This window comes from Topomyia yanbarensis, chromosome 3, assembly GCF_030247195.1.
Source record: "Topomyia yanbarensis strain Yona2022 chromosome 3, ASM3024719v1, whole genome shotgun sequence".
In the NCBI taxonomy this organism is placed as follows: Eukaryota; Metazoa; Arthropoda; class Insecta; order Diptera; family Culicidae; genus Topomyia; species Topomyia yanbarensis.
This window is the reverse complement of record NC_080672.1, coordinates 176240370-176258117: the sequence shown is the minus strand read 5'-3', so window position 1 is coordinate 176258117 and position 17748 is coordinate 176240370. Positions and strand designations below refer to the sequence as shown.

The following is a 17748-nucleotide window of genomic DNA, read 5'->3' as shown; positions in this document are numbered from 1 at the left end:
TCGTGTATGATCTCAAAATATTTCGTCTTATCAATTAAGGAATGCAGATTTATCCTTCGTTGATGTGTTTGTAAGTGCTCGATGATCGAATTCCCACAAAAGACATAGTGGTAGAGCTATGCTACTAACTCCCAGTAACATTCGACTTTCCTGGGTTTTGAATCACCCGTTACCAGATTGTTCGCAATAATCAGGCAAGGCGCCAGGCCCGTACGGCGACGTGTATAACCTAAGGTTTTCCTTATTCATTATACGCTACGAATCATTCTGACGGAGTAACCCCGTATAAATAGAAATTGTACATACTAGACAGTATTAGGGTATTAAACATCCCACCAGAACAAATAAAACTCTTCTTAGGAAATTTGCTTCATAAGAAACAAGCGAACACTTCAGACGAGCGCCAGTGCCTGTGTTTAAACACCCTTATTTTCTTCGGTCGATTTTTCACAAAGCATGCTGCAATTTAACGTTTCACAAACAAAAATCACCCCATTGCTTTCTGTTGAACCAAATCTATCGATTCGAATTCGATGCATCGGTTTTACTAGGACACACTTAACGAAACTGTACAATCATCATCTTCTGCCCTGAGCGATGTGGTCAGCCTAGTGTGAAGTGGTCAAAGCAGCTTGGTGAACAAAATGAAGAGTGTTTTGGAGAAATATTATTCCAATCGTGGATAAGACTTTTTCAAGAGAAGGTCAATGTTTTGCCCTTTTGATGCATGCGCTACTGAGATACTCTTTTTATGCGCTACTGAAACACAGATCGTATTGATGTGGTGCTTTCAATTGTATTATAATCAAGTCATTACTGAAATAGTTATGTTAATCAGAAGTTGGAGTAACACTCTAAGGTGGATTCGTCCTAGTTAGTGTGAAACACGGTTGAATGTTTGTATTTGGTCGTTAGCAAAATTATGTTTTCCTAGTAATTGTTTTTTGACGAAAATTAAATACGGGAAAACTCGGAACTCTAGAGCCCACAAAGTGAGAATGAAACGGAGAGAGTCAGCAAAAGATTGACCGCCTGTATGCATCGTCTGAAGTGGGGGTAGGTGTTTGCTAGTGATATACGTTGCTGTGTGTGTTTGTTTATAGCATTCCAACCTTTTTTACAATCAGCTGAAAAAGGTACAAAACAAATATCGTGCAGTTATATTTACGAACCTTGAGAGGCTCGAACAGGTTGAACACTAATAATAAAGAAGATGGAATAGTCTTTGATAAGTCGCCGATTAGTACAGGAATGTGTGTGAGGTGGTGGAATCGGTCAGGTATCGTTGTTTATTAAATTGCTAGATGATTATGTGCTTTTGCCATAACGGCCAAACAAGCATGGCCACTTTTTTCTAGTGTTTCTACGGTTCTCGTTATGTTATGTAGGTAAAGCTCACCGGGGTTAATGGAGCCTAATGAAATCAAGTGCCCGTTGCTTTAGGAAGGGATGCATGAGTAGATGTGCTGTGTCATCTTCAGCGGTTGCATGCCGCCAACGCTTGGCTGCATGCATCGATCAAATATCTCAAATCTTGATCAAGCCTCGCGCAGTTTAACCTCTTAATTTTCCCGGTTCATTCCAAAATACCTTCGCAGATCATGTTGTCTCGATAATTTTATATTCTTTTTTTTTATTACCCGGCACTGCAGCACAACTTCGAAGCAACTATTCACTCCTGTGCTGTGGATTTTGCTAGTGCTAAAGCCGGTTCAACTTCAAACGGAATTGACAGAATACGTGATACAGGGAACCAAAGTGCCTTGAGAAAATTGGCCAGTCCTAAACGCCTACCAATTAATACAAATTATGGTGGTGTGGAATGTTGCTTGAACGACGAATAGTTACCAAATATCGGCACAACAACTCGATTGGAGTAATCCAAAAAAAGATTGGATTCTGGTATACGATTCTGTCTGTCCTCTAATTGGATACGGACTCTTTATTCAACGCGCTGCGGTTGAAAAGGGAAAGAGTTCTGTCTGCTGATGTGTTTGGTTAGTAATCAAGTAGCATCGTTTGGATTCGTTTTAAGCCGTAAATCAAAGCCACGTGCCCGTGCGGCTTCTCCAATGCAAACGCAGCGGTAATACATTAATTGGTGCATTTCATCTCCAGCGCCTACTGCTGTGTACGCCAGGCGGGATAATAAACTCGGCTATTAGGGCTGATGATGACAAAGATACCAAACTTCGGTAGCTTGCGCTCAGCTGAGAATTATAACTTGATCACTTTCGTGCACGTTTAAGATAAACATGCTTTACGCGTAGGTATCACCAGTCAGCGCGTCTAATTTATTTGCTATCTAGATGGAAAACCGCGTGATAAATGCTTCCCACTGCGGCGTAAAGTGTTTTACTGCTGTAAAGTGACGCGTACCAAAACAAACAACGTGCCACGCCTCAATCTAGCTGTGAGTTGGGTAAGACGCCTCTTCTGTTTTCGAATGTATGCTTGGCGGCCGTCACTTTTTCGGCAATCTCCTCGATGAATAACATAATTAGTACCAACTTTTGATAGTAAAATACCCAGAGGGATGCACTCACGCAATATATGTAACACTCTGGAAGACAAAGCATAACCAAAAGAGCGCTTCAATATCGCGTGTCGAAATTGGCACCGGCTGAAAAAGAAGAAAATCCTTGCATCTGTGTGGTTTGCTGTCGAGAACCTCCCAGAAGGTGCAGATTCCTAAAATTGCCAACATTTTATTAGACACTCAGGGTCGGCACAACTTTGTGGCGGGATCACGCGATGCTTTCATTATCATCGGGTCCTACACGCAAGCATTTTTGGAATAAATAACTTAATGTTATAACACCATTTTCTTATCACCACCACAGCAATTTAAACTGATTCACAATTTTGTTTTGGTTCGGTTATGGGGGCTTTTGTGTTTTACCAACGATACACAAATTTATCATTAAAAATTCGAAGAGAGTGGATAAAGGTGCCTTACCTGGAACAATAATCCTTCAAACGACGATTCCGCTTTCAATGAGATGACTCATTGGTGAAAAAAGTTGATAAGTTAATTGTTCCTAAAACTATAACGTAGTAGGTCATTATTAGCGATAACCAATATCCAACCAGTCGCACCAGATCAAGGGATGGCGAAGCATCACTAGGCCCAATGCGGGATACATTATAACTATACGAGTGGAGATCGATTGATGAGAACTCAATTTCATATTATGGGATTTTTTTTTATTCCGACAAACGTTGTTTCTCTTTTGCATCTCCGCGTTGACAGTCCAACACTGATGATGAAGGAGGCATCATAGGATGGCTAAACATCGGAATATGCCACACAAAATCAACAAGCCGGTATTGATAATTATAATAGTTATAACACCAAGCGAAACATTTCATCACTCTACAGACCACCCGAAACGGAATCTTTTTTGCTCCATAAAATTTTGTATCTTAATTGGTTTGATCTTGGTATTTTTAAGCGCTTTTGGTTCAGTGAAATCTTTGGTAGTTTATCGTGATGAATTTTGACACAAAAAACTAAAAGCAATATTTAACGGATTGGATTTCAATTTTACATATCGCACGAAAAATTAGTGTTACATTCTTAAAATGTATTATATTGAACTGCCTTCGATTGTTTTACCACAATTTGAGTTTTATTCATGTAAATGGTAGCTAGTTAAGGATGAAATTTATTATTAAAACATACTAATGGGTACTTACGTGGACGACCACTTTGTCCGTTGTCGTCTGCATAGACAGTGCCATTTTTTGCCACTATCCGGACAAACTTTGATGAGCAGGCCGACTGAAGATACATGTATTCGGGTGTTGCTCCCGCAATCATCACCACCTGAAACATAATGGTAAAATGAATGGTTTTGTTATTGAGCTAGTTGAAGCAATAGTGCAAGTTTACGGATGCAGGATCAGGATTAGTAAAAAAAATAAAAGGTTGCGCAAACCGAAAAAAAAAATATTCCCAAAACGTGAAAAAAGTGCCATGAATTATACAAGAATCACGTTTTTACGTTACGAAAACAGGACCATTAACAAAAATCATAAGTTTTATAATTACTTTAAATTTTCCTTCAGAAACTGCTACATAATGCTTTTATTAGTGGAGATATATGTTTTTATTTTGTGAGCTTCAGTTACCATTTTCCACCATGTCTTTACCAAATCGATTTTCTGTACGTGACCTAGTTCACAACTTTATGAACATATACATAAAATTAAAGATTAACTCATAATTTCATTCATAGATTTAGGATCATTATTCAATATCCCACTATACGACGTGAACTGATTCATCCCAGATTTTCGTCAGTTGTGTCAAACGCAAACATATACATTAATAACTTTTATCACAAGCGTCAGATCGTTTCGCGGTCTTCGAGACTTTATTTACTTGATAAATTTGCTATAAAAATCAGACATTAATTTATTTTTAGGAAGTAACGGGCGACTCTTGGAAGAATTATTTTGCAAAAGACGATTTTCCTATACGAAATCTCATATAAACTTTAAGCCGTGGACGCAAAAATATAGTTTCACCGATCGAGCTTAGAATTTGCGGAGTTGTTCTGGGAATAAAATGAGACCCAAAAAGTAACTTGGAGCAAAATTTTATTTTTTTCATATAACCGTGTCCCACTTCAATATACATACAGCAACTTTGGAAGCGCTTTCTGACATGGGACGAGGCACTTTCAGACGAATTAAAGGACTAGTGGTTGGCGTTTCGTTCGTCTATCGACAGGCTGAAGAAGTTAAAGACGTAACGCATATCGTATGAATTTACGCTGGACTGCTTCGATCCTCCCAGCAAACGATTGGCTCTGTCGATGGTCGCTGAGACGTGATGAGTATACGTTAGCTTATCATCAAGCATGACTCCTAGATCCTTTACGTGGTCAACGCGTTGTAGTAGAGTTCCTGCGATGTTATAGTTGAAGGTAAGCATATTTCTCGTTCGATAATAGCTGATGACAAAACCTTTTGCAACGCTAAGGACCATCATGTTTCCTACACACCAGCTATAAAAGGTGTCAATAAGATGCTGTAGCTCACGGCAATCGGCTTCATTCCGTATAACAAGAAAAAATTTTAAGTCGTCGGCAAAAAACAGCTTTCCTCCACGGTTTAGAACGAAAACCGCATCGTTCATGAACAGTGAAAAAAGTAGTGGACCTAGCGTACTACCTTGAGGAACTCCGGAAGTGTTGAAAAAGGATTCTGAAACAATATCGCCAGTTTGAACAACGATTTCACGGTGCACAAGGTAGGATCGAAGCCAATGGCAGAATCTAGTAGAACACCCTAGCTTATCAAGCTTTGTTATCAGTATCTCATGATTAACTCTATCAAAAGCTGCCTTTCAGTGTAAATAGTATCCACCTGCAATTTCTTAGGCATTTGTTCCGTGCAAAATGACGTAAAGCAGACGAGATTCGTCTCGACTGAACGTCCTGGGAAAAATCCGTGCTGGGATGTACTAATGTAGTGTCGACAAGCAGAAAATAACGCTTCGTTGATAATTGATTCAAACACTTTAGATTCGACTCCTAGTGAAGTGATTCCGCGATAGTTCGCTATGTTGCGTTTGTCACCTTTCTTGAATACCGGGAACATTACTCAGCATTTACAATCCTCAGGAAACGTTTGCTGCTGAAGCGATAGGTTGAAAATATATGCAAGTGGTGTTACAAGTAAGTCCGAACATTTTTTCAATACAGTTGAAGGTATAACACTGAGGCCGGGTGCATAAGATGACTTGGTTTTATGAATTTCAGATATAACCATTTGTTCAGAGACAGTAAACACATCCAAATCAACAGCGCAAGCAGGAACGTCGCGAGAGGCATTTTCGAGTTCGATTGCGGTTGGCGAGTCAGTTGAAAAAACACTCGAGAAGAATCTGGCAAACAGCGTACATTTCGCCACAGTTGTCGTAGTTTCTTCGCCGTCGTATTTTAATATATTTCAAGCGGAACCATGTTCTGTTCATTCGAAATCACTCAACTGCCGTCTTTTGAGACTCTTCTGTCGGTACAATGACGTATCCAGATCTTCAGCAGATCAGTTTCTGAATGTCATTTCTGAACTATCAGACATTATACTTCTAGGAGTTGTATTTGTCCATGGTTGGTGCTCCTTTTCACCGCAACTGATTTGGTGTCTGTGCGGGATTGTTCTTTAATAAAAGTTTAACACTTACGACCTTTTCACATTTTCATCTTAAATTGAGTATATTTCGTGTTAGACTTGTTTACTTCCGTGTTATATTTATAGTACTGATAATTATTTTCACCATAAATACGATTCAGCACAGGCCATATCTGAAAACAGTTATCAGACAATTCCCGAATGAACTCATCGTCAAACATGCCTTCATAACAGGTTGGTAGACGGGTGCCCAACCACTATCAATAGAAATTGTCACTGTCAGTGAAGACAACTGATCTTTCTTCATAAAATTACGCCTCACCGATATGGTATCGCGCTCAACAGCCTGACAAATGCCCTTCACTCGTAGCTGATATGAGTAATCAGTGGGTCGAAATGGCGCTTATTGTGTATCAACCTTTTTTATTCCTCCCGTGAACGGTAGTCAATGACACCGATTTTCTAAACGTTATATGACAATGGTCTTGTTTTATATGAGACTAGAACCCAGTGGCGGATCGAGGGGGAGGGTTCTGGGGGTCCGGACCCCCCCCCCCGAAAATTTTCAACTTGTTCCGAAATTTTAAATTATTTTTTATTTTAAATTCCTTCTAAACTCAAGATCATGCCAAACGAGATTCGATCACCAAAACTGATATTAATTAAATGAGGTTATTACATATTACACATTGTACAATGAACATTTCAAAATCGAAATTTCGGACCCCCTCCGAAATTTTTTTCTGGATCCGCCCCTGCAGAAACATTCACGAAATGTGTTCTCCCACTGAAACGATTTTACTGAACTTAGTTGAAGGATATCAACAACATAGGCCCGGGTCTTGGATTAAAAGTAAATTTTCGAAGAGAATGCTTCAGTTTGGCATTTCATGATTCACTAGTTGTAATGGTACACAAATGCCAAGTTAAACTAACCAAAATGTACAGTAAGTCAGTACAGTGAACTAAATAACACTACTTGTAAAGAGGAGGTAAATCGGTTGCAAACCTCTGCTAAGTGATTGAGCTTCAGAGCGACATGGTTGCTTAACCCGAGTGCAAACCTGACCACAGACAAACAACCGCTTTGCGTATTCATACTCAGCACTTAGCTAACCTAAGGGACCAACTTATGCCGTGTCACGTGCATCCTTCGAGACGAAATCGACCGCAAGGAGTTGTTGAATGTGGCTCCGTCTAGATGATTGAACTTCAGCTTCATTAGCAAACTTATTTATGAAGCCAAACGGCACTAATTAAACAGCGCCACCAGCACCACGATATTTGCATGTGAGGTAACATTCAATTAAAACGCTGTTTAAATCGATGGAGATTTCGCAATGATCAATATACAAACTTTTACACTTGATCGGGCAAATGAACGAATCACCTCCCATACATACCTGTTTGATATGCATACTTGTGATGTGTTTGTCAACTTATTACCAGGGGCAAGGCGATAAAATATTCTACGAGCCTACTGCTAACCAGGAGACCAAATGGGAATTGACAGGTAACGTTTTAAGTTGGCACTAATGCTGAACACCAAATTGACATATATAATCTTAACTTTACCAAATTTACTTTAAGAGAAAACATAATTTGTCGGTTCCAATTAATTTGACTAACCTTTCGCTTCTGTTGTCGTGTAGTAAACATATTTAGTACATTGTTTCAAACTGTTTGATCGTGGTAACCACAAGTGGCATAATATTGGATCGATTAGCTTACAGTCGTACACATATGTTAACAAGTAGACCTCGCAACACAGTGTGAAGGCATTGACGCTGAATGCTTTCAAAAAATAAGCAGAATGTATAAAACTATAGGGCTGACTACTAAACTGTCTATCTGCATTTGCTACTAATTCGAAACCAACATGTCTGGGCGGGAATGCTCGTATTCTTCCATCTCGCTGAGTTAGGGATCACAGTCTGAAACGATATACAAAGTGCCGTAGCGGATCGAAAGGGCGGCAGAAGCATAAACACCTTTCTATAAACATAAATAAACTTTAACCATTTCAAATGCAACAGGCGATTGGAAAAAGTGCCTATGTGGTTGGTACTTTTGTCCAGTCTAGAAGCACCCGTCTACAACAACTCCCTTAGTGCGAGAGCCGGTTGCATTTCAAGATTAGAGGAATCGGAACATATAACTGTCGTTTTGTTTCACAAAACATCATGCATAAACAGAACTGAGCGAAAACATGCAGTGGAGAAAATGTATTTGGAAATGTGATTTACACACTTTGAATATGTCATGGAAAGAGAATAAAAGGAACGATCTTGGCAAAAGCAGATTAAAGGAATCGTTAAGGTGTTGTTTAGCTTCAGTCTCCACAACAGTAACGTACCACCGCACTTGGTTCAGATCATGCCAATAGCCATTAAGATAATACCAATAGATGGTAAGATTATACTTGTTGTATTATGTCATCTGGAATGCAAACCGCCGTCAAAAAACTAAATATAATTGAGAGGAAATATGTCTTGATCAAAGTTGATTCTTGTGCACTGTTATTGGTGCTACTCCTTCGAGTTGCAAAGCTACAAGACTTTATTAACTGTGTAGAGTGTGTACCATGCCAGTGGCGTAACTTTAGACATAGGGCGGTTTGATCCATAATAGGGTCCTTGAGCCATATACAGTTTTGGGTCTTTTCCGATGCAGCTGACGTTAAAGATACGTAGTCGATTTTTTGTACTTTTTGTAATTGATAAATGATAATTTTTAAAAATCAAACTAATAGAACCACACATTTGATTCAGCCACCATGACCCTCATTCATTTGCTGGGTTAATTGTCAAAGACGCTAACCCTTGTATAATGATTATTACAGTGTAACGTTGAAAAGAATAGTGCTAATCCGCTGCCGCTGTTTCAGTATTTCCCCCTTCTTTTGAGTTTTTATGCGTTTACCGTTACCAGGCCAGTGAGCAGTGAAGCAGTGTATTTTTTTCTAGTAAGCCGTCTGGATACCGTTACATATACAAGTTTAGTATCGCTATAATATTATACTTCCCATTCTTGTACATAATACCAGCTTACACTGGGCAATATGCCCGTGCAAAAATGACTTCCCCTGAAAATGATGCAGAAATAAAATCACCTCCCCGACTGAACCGGGCCATTTGTGGTCTTCTTCCGGACCATGTTGCAGATTTCTCGAGTTCTGACCGAGCGGTATTCAGCTGTGACAGTTGTATCGAAAATTCGCCCTGATTAGTTTCGAGTGGTGGTAAAGTTGGCTATTTTAAAAACCCTATGCTCATGCCAGTGAAGATGGAGTACAAACGTTTGCATTCAGCATCAGTCGCGGCTGACGGGAAAAGGACATACGTCAAGTCAGACTCTTATCGAAAGACCTTCGTTGGTTATGCACTACTTAACTACCCCCTCTTTGGCAAGGTTCGTCTACCTGTTCGCATTTTTGTGCGCGAGTCATGAACTGCACAAATTGGAAACAACTGGGACACACAGCATCCCATTGTAGCAGTAAGGTTCGTTGTGGGAAATGCAGTAGGAATCATGTGGATGATTCTTGTGGAAGGGATGTTGAAAAGCGTTTCTATTGTGGTGGAAACCTACATGATCTCCCGACATGTACCAACAGCGCGATGAGAAACTTAAGTGTTCCCTTCAAGGACGTTCTAAGCTATCTTTTGCAGAAATGCTAAAGATAGCTACGCCATCGGACCCTACTAAAATCTATACTAACGTGTCTACTGACGAAGGCGACTTTGACGAACCCCAGAAGGTTGTTCATCTGCTGTGCCTAGAAGAAATAGAAAAAAGAGGAACATCTCCTTACCCAAGCTTCGTTGTAAAGGCCAGAAGGTGTCTGTTTAAGGTGCTCTAAAAATAAACACTCGAGGAAGTACTGGTGAAAAACCGAAGAAGCAAGTAGCCCCCTATCTCAAAAACCTAAGCTCAGAAAAGGAGTTCACAGAACTTGCTGGGCCATCGAAAACCCCAAGGGTTCGCATATCTCAGCCAGAGAAAGAAATCAGCGCGGACTTAATAAAATTTTCCGATATTGTGGCCCATATATTTACAGCTTTAAACATTTCTGACCCTTAGATGAATCCTAATAAACTTTTAGTAAAAATGGCTGCTTCTTTCAGCGATTGCATACTTCGATGAATAATTCATCGCACAAGGTCGCGGATTTAATCACTGTTCTACAGTGGAATTACAGAAACATTATCCCAAGAATAGATTTTTTAAAAAAAATATTGATTAACTTGAAATACGATACATTTGCCTTATGCGAAACATGGTTTACTACAGGAATGGATCTCAACTTTCACGATTTCAACATTATTTGCTTGTATCGAGAAGACTCTTACGAAGGAGTACTTTTGGGGATCAAAAGTGCTATTATTGCAGTCGAATGAACCCTCCCTCGACACCAGGCATTGAAATTGTCGCTTGCCAAACCAAAAGATCTTTGCATTACTTCCACCTTCATTCCCCCTAGAGCCTCAGTTGGCCACCGACGGCGTTGGGATATTGCGGAACTCCTCCCCACTTCGAGTCTAGTTTTAGATTATTCCAACTTCCACGGTATGGCATGGGGTTGCCTTCATGACGATAATCGATCAATCTCACTCCACGAGCTTTGCGACAAGTTCAATATGACCATTTTGAACACGGGTGAAATGTCACGGATTCCAGCTCCCCCACCTTAGACTTGTCCATCTGCTCGACATCTGCTGCGGTTAGATTGCATGTGGAAGCTAATCCCTGATCCCCACGGTAGCGACCATCTGCCAATCGTAATTACTATTGCTAACGGTTCAAGGCCACCGAATACAATCATAGCTTCGTATGACCTCTCACGAAATGTTGATTGAAAAAGCAACGCATACGCGATATCGGGCAAAACGAGTCCTCACAAGAGCTTCCTCCGGAGGAAGAGCACGGGTGCCTGACTGGCTTGATTCTCGATAAAGCGATTCATGCTCAGACTAAACGCATACCAGATGCGAACTCTCGCGGACGGCCTCCCAACCTAAGAGTGCTCAGTCGTGTACTTGGAGAAGGCCGCCGAGTATAGGATCTTCTTGGACGACGGGTTACCCGCTAGATATTGACAGTACGCGATGTTAAACACGCGAATGAAGAGTTTGATGAAACCTAAGAAATGGAGTTACTGGCACCGGTTCGTTGACGGACTAACAAGGGAAACATCGATAAGCACTCTTTGGGGCACGGCCCGGCGTATGCGAAACCGAAATAGTACTAGCGAGAGCGTGGAATATTCAAACCGTTGGATATAAGATTTTGCAACAAAAGTTTGTCCGGATTTCGCCCCGGAATAGAAGGTCTACCGCGTTGCGTCCCCTGACGATAGCACGCGAGAGAAACATTTTTTTTGCTCTCTTGTCATGTAACAGTAAGCCAGACAGCATCAAATTCAACTTGTTGAAGAATAAGCCAGACTCCGCCAAAAGACGCTTGTTAAATTTATTTGATAAGTTTTTGAGGGCAACATTGTGCCTCATGGCTGAAGGCAAGTGAAGATCATCGCCATCCAAAAACCAGGAAAATCAGCCTCCTACAACAACTCGTATCGACCGATTGCAATGCTGTCCTGTATCCGAGCAAATAGCTTACTGCCTGATACACAATTTGGCTTCCGCAAAGGCAAAGAGACGAACAGTTGTCTTGCGTTGCTCTTAAAAGAGATTCAAGCCTATGCCAACAAAGAACAGATGGCATCAGTTTTCTTGGATATTAAGGGGACTTTTGATTCAGTTTTTATCAACATTCTTCCTGCACGCTGCACCAGCATGATCTTTCACCGATTTTAAACAACTTTTTGCTAAACTTTTGCATTTTTCGATGGTGGCATGGTGATTTAGAGACATCACGAATTAGCTACATGGGTCTTCCTCAGGGCTCTTGTTCAACCCCACTTCTCTACAACTTTTATGTGAAAGACATTGACGAATGTCTTGTCAATTCCTGCGCGCTAAGGCAGCTTACAGATAACGGTGTGGTCTCTATTACAGGTTCCAAAGTTGTCGATTTGTAAGGACCATTGCAAAATACCTTTTTTTTGTTGGAGTCGTACCACTGCGACCAGCATTTAGATCTATTGCAAAATACCTTGAACAATTAGTCTGCTTGGGCCCTTCAGCTGGGTATCGAGTTCTCCATGGAGAAAACTGAGCTAGTCGTATTTTCAAGAAAGTGTGAACCAGCGTAACTACAGCTTCAGTTAATGGATCAAACTATTGCTCAGGTTTTAACTTTAGGTATCTAAAACAGAAGTGCCAACAAAGGATCAACTTTTTTCGTACAATAACCGGAACATGGTGGGCTGTCCACTCAGGAGACCTGATCAGGCTGTGCCAAACAACGATATTGTCGGCGATAGAGTACGGAAGTTTCTGTTTCCGCTACGCTGCGAACATACATTTCATCAAACTAGAGCGAATCCAATATTGTTGCTTGCGTATTGCTTTGGGTTGTATGTACTCGACTAATACGATGAGTCTAGAAGTGCTGGCGGGTGTCCTTCCGCTGCAATATCTTGAGCCCGTTAGTAATTACAAAATCAGGTTGTTGTCCTTGTACTTCGATTGCATGGCACAAAATATCAATCCTTCTTGATATTATCCCAACGGTAATCATCTCCCTAATGCTTCTGCTTCAACTGTATTCTTAGACACATCTATGAAAGATAACATACGTCCGCAAGTGATCCCAAACATCTTTCATAGAGGCCATACACTAATTACGTAAGGGAATATGGGGGGGAGGGGGAGTTTCAAAATATCTTACGAATTCTTATCTAAGGGGGAGGGAGAGTTTGTCCTGTCTTACGTAATATCATAAAACAAGTATGAAAAATGAAATCAATGTGGAAAATATTATTTTCATAAGAAAAGGGTCCTATTTCTTATTTCTGCCATGAACATGTATATTACACAAAACGAGCATATATTGTACATCATGGTCAAGGAAGGTCGGACCGCGAATTAAAGTATTTTCCGGCAGGATATGATTCCTAAATTAGTTATGAAATATTATAGATTGCTGGCAGCGTGAGGAGCGACTTAATTGTCGATGGTGTTGGAGCAGTTACAACAATTTCTTGGTACATTGTTCTGTTCAGGAACTCGAGTCGCCAGTCGCTTCCGCAAGGTAGCCGGAAAATGTTCTGTCATGCGATTGTCAAAGATCTTGTAGACCGAATATTTGCAGAGTGTGAACTGTATTTGACTTCAAGAAAATTCGTAGATAGCCATCTACGAATTTTCTTCGGAGCTACGCGTACGATAAGCGTTACAGTTGGAACTCAGAATTAATTCTTACCAGAAGAGATTTTACATCACAAGGAACTATTTCCGAATATAGCGAAGCAGACTATAAGGACCAAATCGGAGTTTCTGAATATCTCCCAGCAGTTATTCTGAAATTTCTGCTGGGCAAAATCAGGATGCTAATAAAATTACTGCTGATGATTACTGTTGAATTTTGTCATTAATTTTATAATTTTGTAATAATTCTTTAAGTACCGTTTTCGCTATCTTTCTATTTAATGAATTATATGCTTTTCTAATTAAGAAAATCATGATAAGATCTTACGTAGGGGGGAGGGGGAGTTCACCAAAATCTTACGAACTCTTATCAGAGGGGAGGGGGGGGGGGTTGAAAAGTTCTAAAAAAGTCTTACGTAATTAGTGCATGGCCCCATAGTAAATTTTGAGAAGTCGACTGCAACAAGTTGATTTACACCGACGAGTCAAGTCTCAACGGTTCTACTGGCTCCGGTATTTTCAATCAAAACCTCTTTCAAACTCAATGATCCTTCTGTTACGTCGCAGAGCTCGCTGCTATTCAGTATAGCTTTAGGATTATTGATAATTTGTCCACCGATCATTACCTTATTATTTCGGACAGCCTTAGTTCAATAGAAGCTCTCTGTTCACTGAAACCTAGAAAGCACATTCCATATTTTCTGGGGAAAATATCCCAAGTAGCAATTACAACATGTTCTAGAAAAATAACAAAAGTTATTTGTTGCATTACAATGACAACAGAATAGCAAAAAACATGACTGTTGCATGTGTGAAACACAGCTGCTGCACGTTACATCTAAGTTATTTATTTGTATTGCTTATATTTTCTGAAACAAACAAATTTGACACATATTACGGATGTTTTTTGTAAAGCATCATCGCGCAAACTGGAGATGACATTATTATTCAACTTGTCAGCAAACTTACTTGCGGATACACTTATAAAACTTTTACTCAACTTGAGTTTGTAACATAGTAGAAATAAAAACAACCGCCATATTTATTGATAGAATGAATTGTTTCTCGATAAAAGTTGTTGACGAACAGTTAATATGTTTAGATTTTATGATCAGAACACGAAGCTTTCATCATTATGATGCTTTAAATTTTTGATTACTCTCGAAAAAGCATATTTGAACACAGTGCTTTGCGTACAATAAATAATTCACACAATAAGTACAACATTTATTGAGATATTTTAAGCCCCTTAAAAAATCAAAGTATTTTCAAAAATTACTCGATAAATTTTTATTGGTTATTCATTTTCACCTACATATTGTCATATTCGAATGTGGACATAATATTTATGCTTTTTTTTGTAAAACAATTTCAAGTTTCATTTCATTTCGGCAAAGTTGTTTTTAAAGCAATCGCTAACATTATTGCAACAATCTCTGGTGTTAGCATGATTCTTGGTACATCATTCGTAACAAAAACACATGTTGCCTATAAGCTCCACCTCTTGCGCTTTTTTAATTGCATAACAGTTGAATAACGCTTGCTGCACGAATATTTTCACAAAATAATGTTTGATATTGGTGTTGCAAAAACAATTTATCAACATACCGTGTTGCTTGGGACAGGAGCACCTCCATGCTTTGTCTGCAATATCGCACAAGATTATCTTAGTTTGGGTTCCCTAGCATTGCTTCATCTAAGGCAATAAAGAAGCGGACTCCTTAGCTAAGGCGGGCGCTTTAGAAGGTGACATCTGCGAAAAACCAATCTGCTCCAATGATTTTTTTCAATATCTGTCGGCATCAGACGCTAGAAAGTTGTCAGGCATCTTGTGGCAATGGAGAGTTAGTACAGTGCCTACATTACATTATCCCGAAGCTATCAACGAAACCTTGGTTCAGAGGAATGGATATGGGTCGGGATTTCATTCGTGTAATGTCTTGGCTTATGTCCAATCACTACATGTTAGACTCTCATCTCCGATGTATTGGGCTCACGAATAGCGGTATCTGCGCTTGTGGCAACGATTATCACGATATCGAACATATTGGCAGGGCATGCGCCGAGTACTGCTCTGCCAGATCTCAACTATTGAATTCCCTTCGGGCCTGAGGAAGATCACCCAATGTCCGGTTAAAGATGTACTGGCAAACCGCGATCTCCTCTATATGTCCCTCGTACACAGCTTCCTAAAAACCGTCAATATACAGATTTTACTGCCTCTATTATTTTTGTATCATTCTCAGAAGTGCCCTCTTCCGCTTGTACTGTACACCAACGATGTACTGTACACCAACGATGATGCGACCTCAACATGATACGAAAAAACTCTGTCGACTGAGTCAACAAACACGGGACCTACAGCACAAACATCACATGCGCAATACGGTGTGTTGCCGATCCGAATCTGAGCTGTACTACGTCTGGAGGAATCCCTGCCGGCTCGAGGAGGACCACCCGGCGTCCCAATACATGATTCTTCCTGATGAAGACCTTCCGAGTCTGTAGTCCTTACCGTTGATTTCCCGATGCCGGAAACTGAAAGTTAATATCTCTCTCCCCCTATTAGCTTTGATCACCCTCTCTCTCTCCTCTTTCTGATAATCAGATGTAAGAATTCATTCACCCCCTGAATATCATCCAAAAACTTATTTGCCCCTGTCTTTTCTAGTTTTAGTTGTTGAATATATGATCTAGCTAAGAAACACACAACAGTACTACTACACATAAAAATAACCCCAATTAACCCCCCTAATCTTAATAAAATTGAATCACTCGCTCTAGTTATCCTAGTATTAATATGGTTGTAAAATGTTCCGCTTAGTTAATAATTAATTGCTCCAATAATCTCCCTGCCAAAAATCTTAAAGTGCATTACTATAATATATTTTAAAACACTCTAAATGACCCCTCCTGATCTTACGAATATTATATTATCCCCTCTTGTATATGTGTAAGAAAGCTATAAAATTTTCATAGTTTCACTATAAAAAATAATATTAAATGTGTAAAAAATCAAAAAAGGTTAAACAAAAAATTGGCACCTCTAAGCTAACGCAAACGTGTCTCATCAACTAAACGAATGGAATAAAAAATGCATTGATGATAACATTGATAAAGTTAGCTCTTCATAGTTTGTTGAAGAATAGAAAATAAACTTACTAGTAATTGAATATTCTTTCAAAATATGTAGCTCTCGATGTTCATTGTTTCATTTGTCGAATCAAATGAACACATTTTTAGCAAAAGCAAAAAAAGTTCTTCTATATTTCAAGCAAAGTCCTGTCTAACTGTCTAGCGAGAAGATGTAGTTCGAAACAAAACATGTTTAATATTTTAAGACCTCAAAACATTTTGAAAGATTTTCGTTTAGTTTCAGAATCAGAAAGTTTCATGTGAATTTTGTTTTACGCGCATTTTTTCAAATTTTTAGATCAACATTACGATATCAAATTTATGTTCAATATATTCTTTCATTATACAATAATTACAGATATTTCTTTGATCAGCAAATAGCTATGGAAAAGCAATTATTTTATATATCATTTGCTTATTTAGCAAACGTTCAAGTATAACCCTCAAAACACTCCTTGACTACGTTTCAGGCGTTTGGGTAGCTCACTTGAAAATCCAATCACATTGAAAAAAATCCGTTTCTAGGAAGACGGTAAAATATGATCGATATGAATGGTAGGTGCTGATTGTGGCAATCGACGCAGCTGTCGAACGAATGTATTATCGGCTGCACAATTGACTTGTATCGTAGATCTGGTTCAGATCATTCAGAACCCGTCAATCAACAGTGCTGGCTACTATGACTTGTGCTATGCTGTACACTGGATAGGAGGTCCCATATAAATCAAATATACTCGGACAAAACGTGTAGTGCACTTTAGAATTTATTGTATAGAAAAGGAATAAAAAGAATCGAACTTTATGTTTATCATAGCATTTCAATAAATATTACTTATTGACATGTTATGATTTATTTGAATATCATAGGTAACTTATATTTTCGTAAGCTTAGAAGAAATGCAAAACGTTTAGATTTATAATCTTCCAATGAAATTCGCTGTATTTTTTACTAGAGTGTGTGAAAGCGAGGCGGATATTCAAGAGTAAACCAACTGAATAAGCAACGATATTGCAACCGCTGCTTGCTTCGGGGCAATAAGGAAGAAGTGTTGACTTTTTGCGTTCAATGAATGAGTTGACCTTTTGTACATAAAAGGTAATCATTTTGACACTTGCGATGCATGCGCTTTGTCGGTTGTTTAAGTTGTGAAAAAGCAGGCTTTTTACTACCAACAACTATGAGTAGCCGAATAGG

The 17748-nt window shown here is 39.3% G+C and overlaps 1 protein-coding gene across 1 annotated transcript in view; it reads right to left on the bottom strand.

Annotated features, from left to right (window-relative positions):
* LOC131688782 (uncharacterized) overlaps positions 1-17748 on the bottom strand; it is a 141280-nt gene that overhangs the window by 62998 nt on the left and 60534 nt on the right. Inside the window, exon 3 of the mRNA XM_058973299.1 lies at positions 3700-3829. Within this exon, the coding sequence (XP_058829282.1) occupies positions 3700-3829 (130 nt within the window). The remainder of the gene's footprint in view (positions 1-3699; positions 3830-17748) is intronic.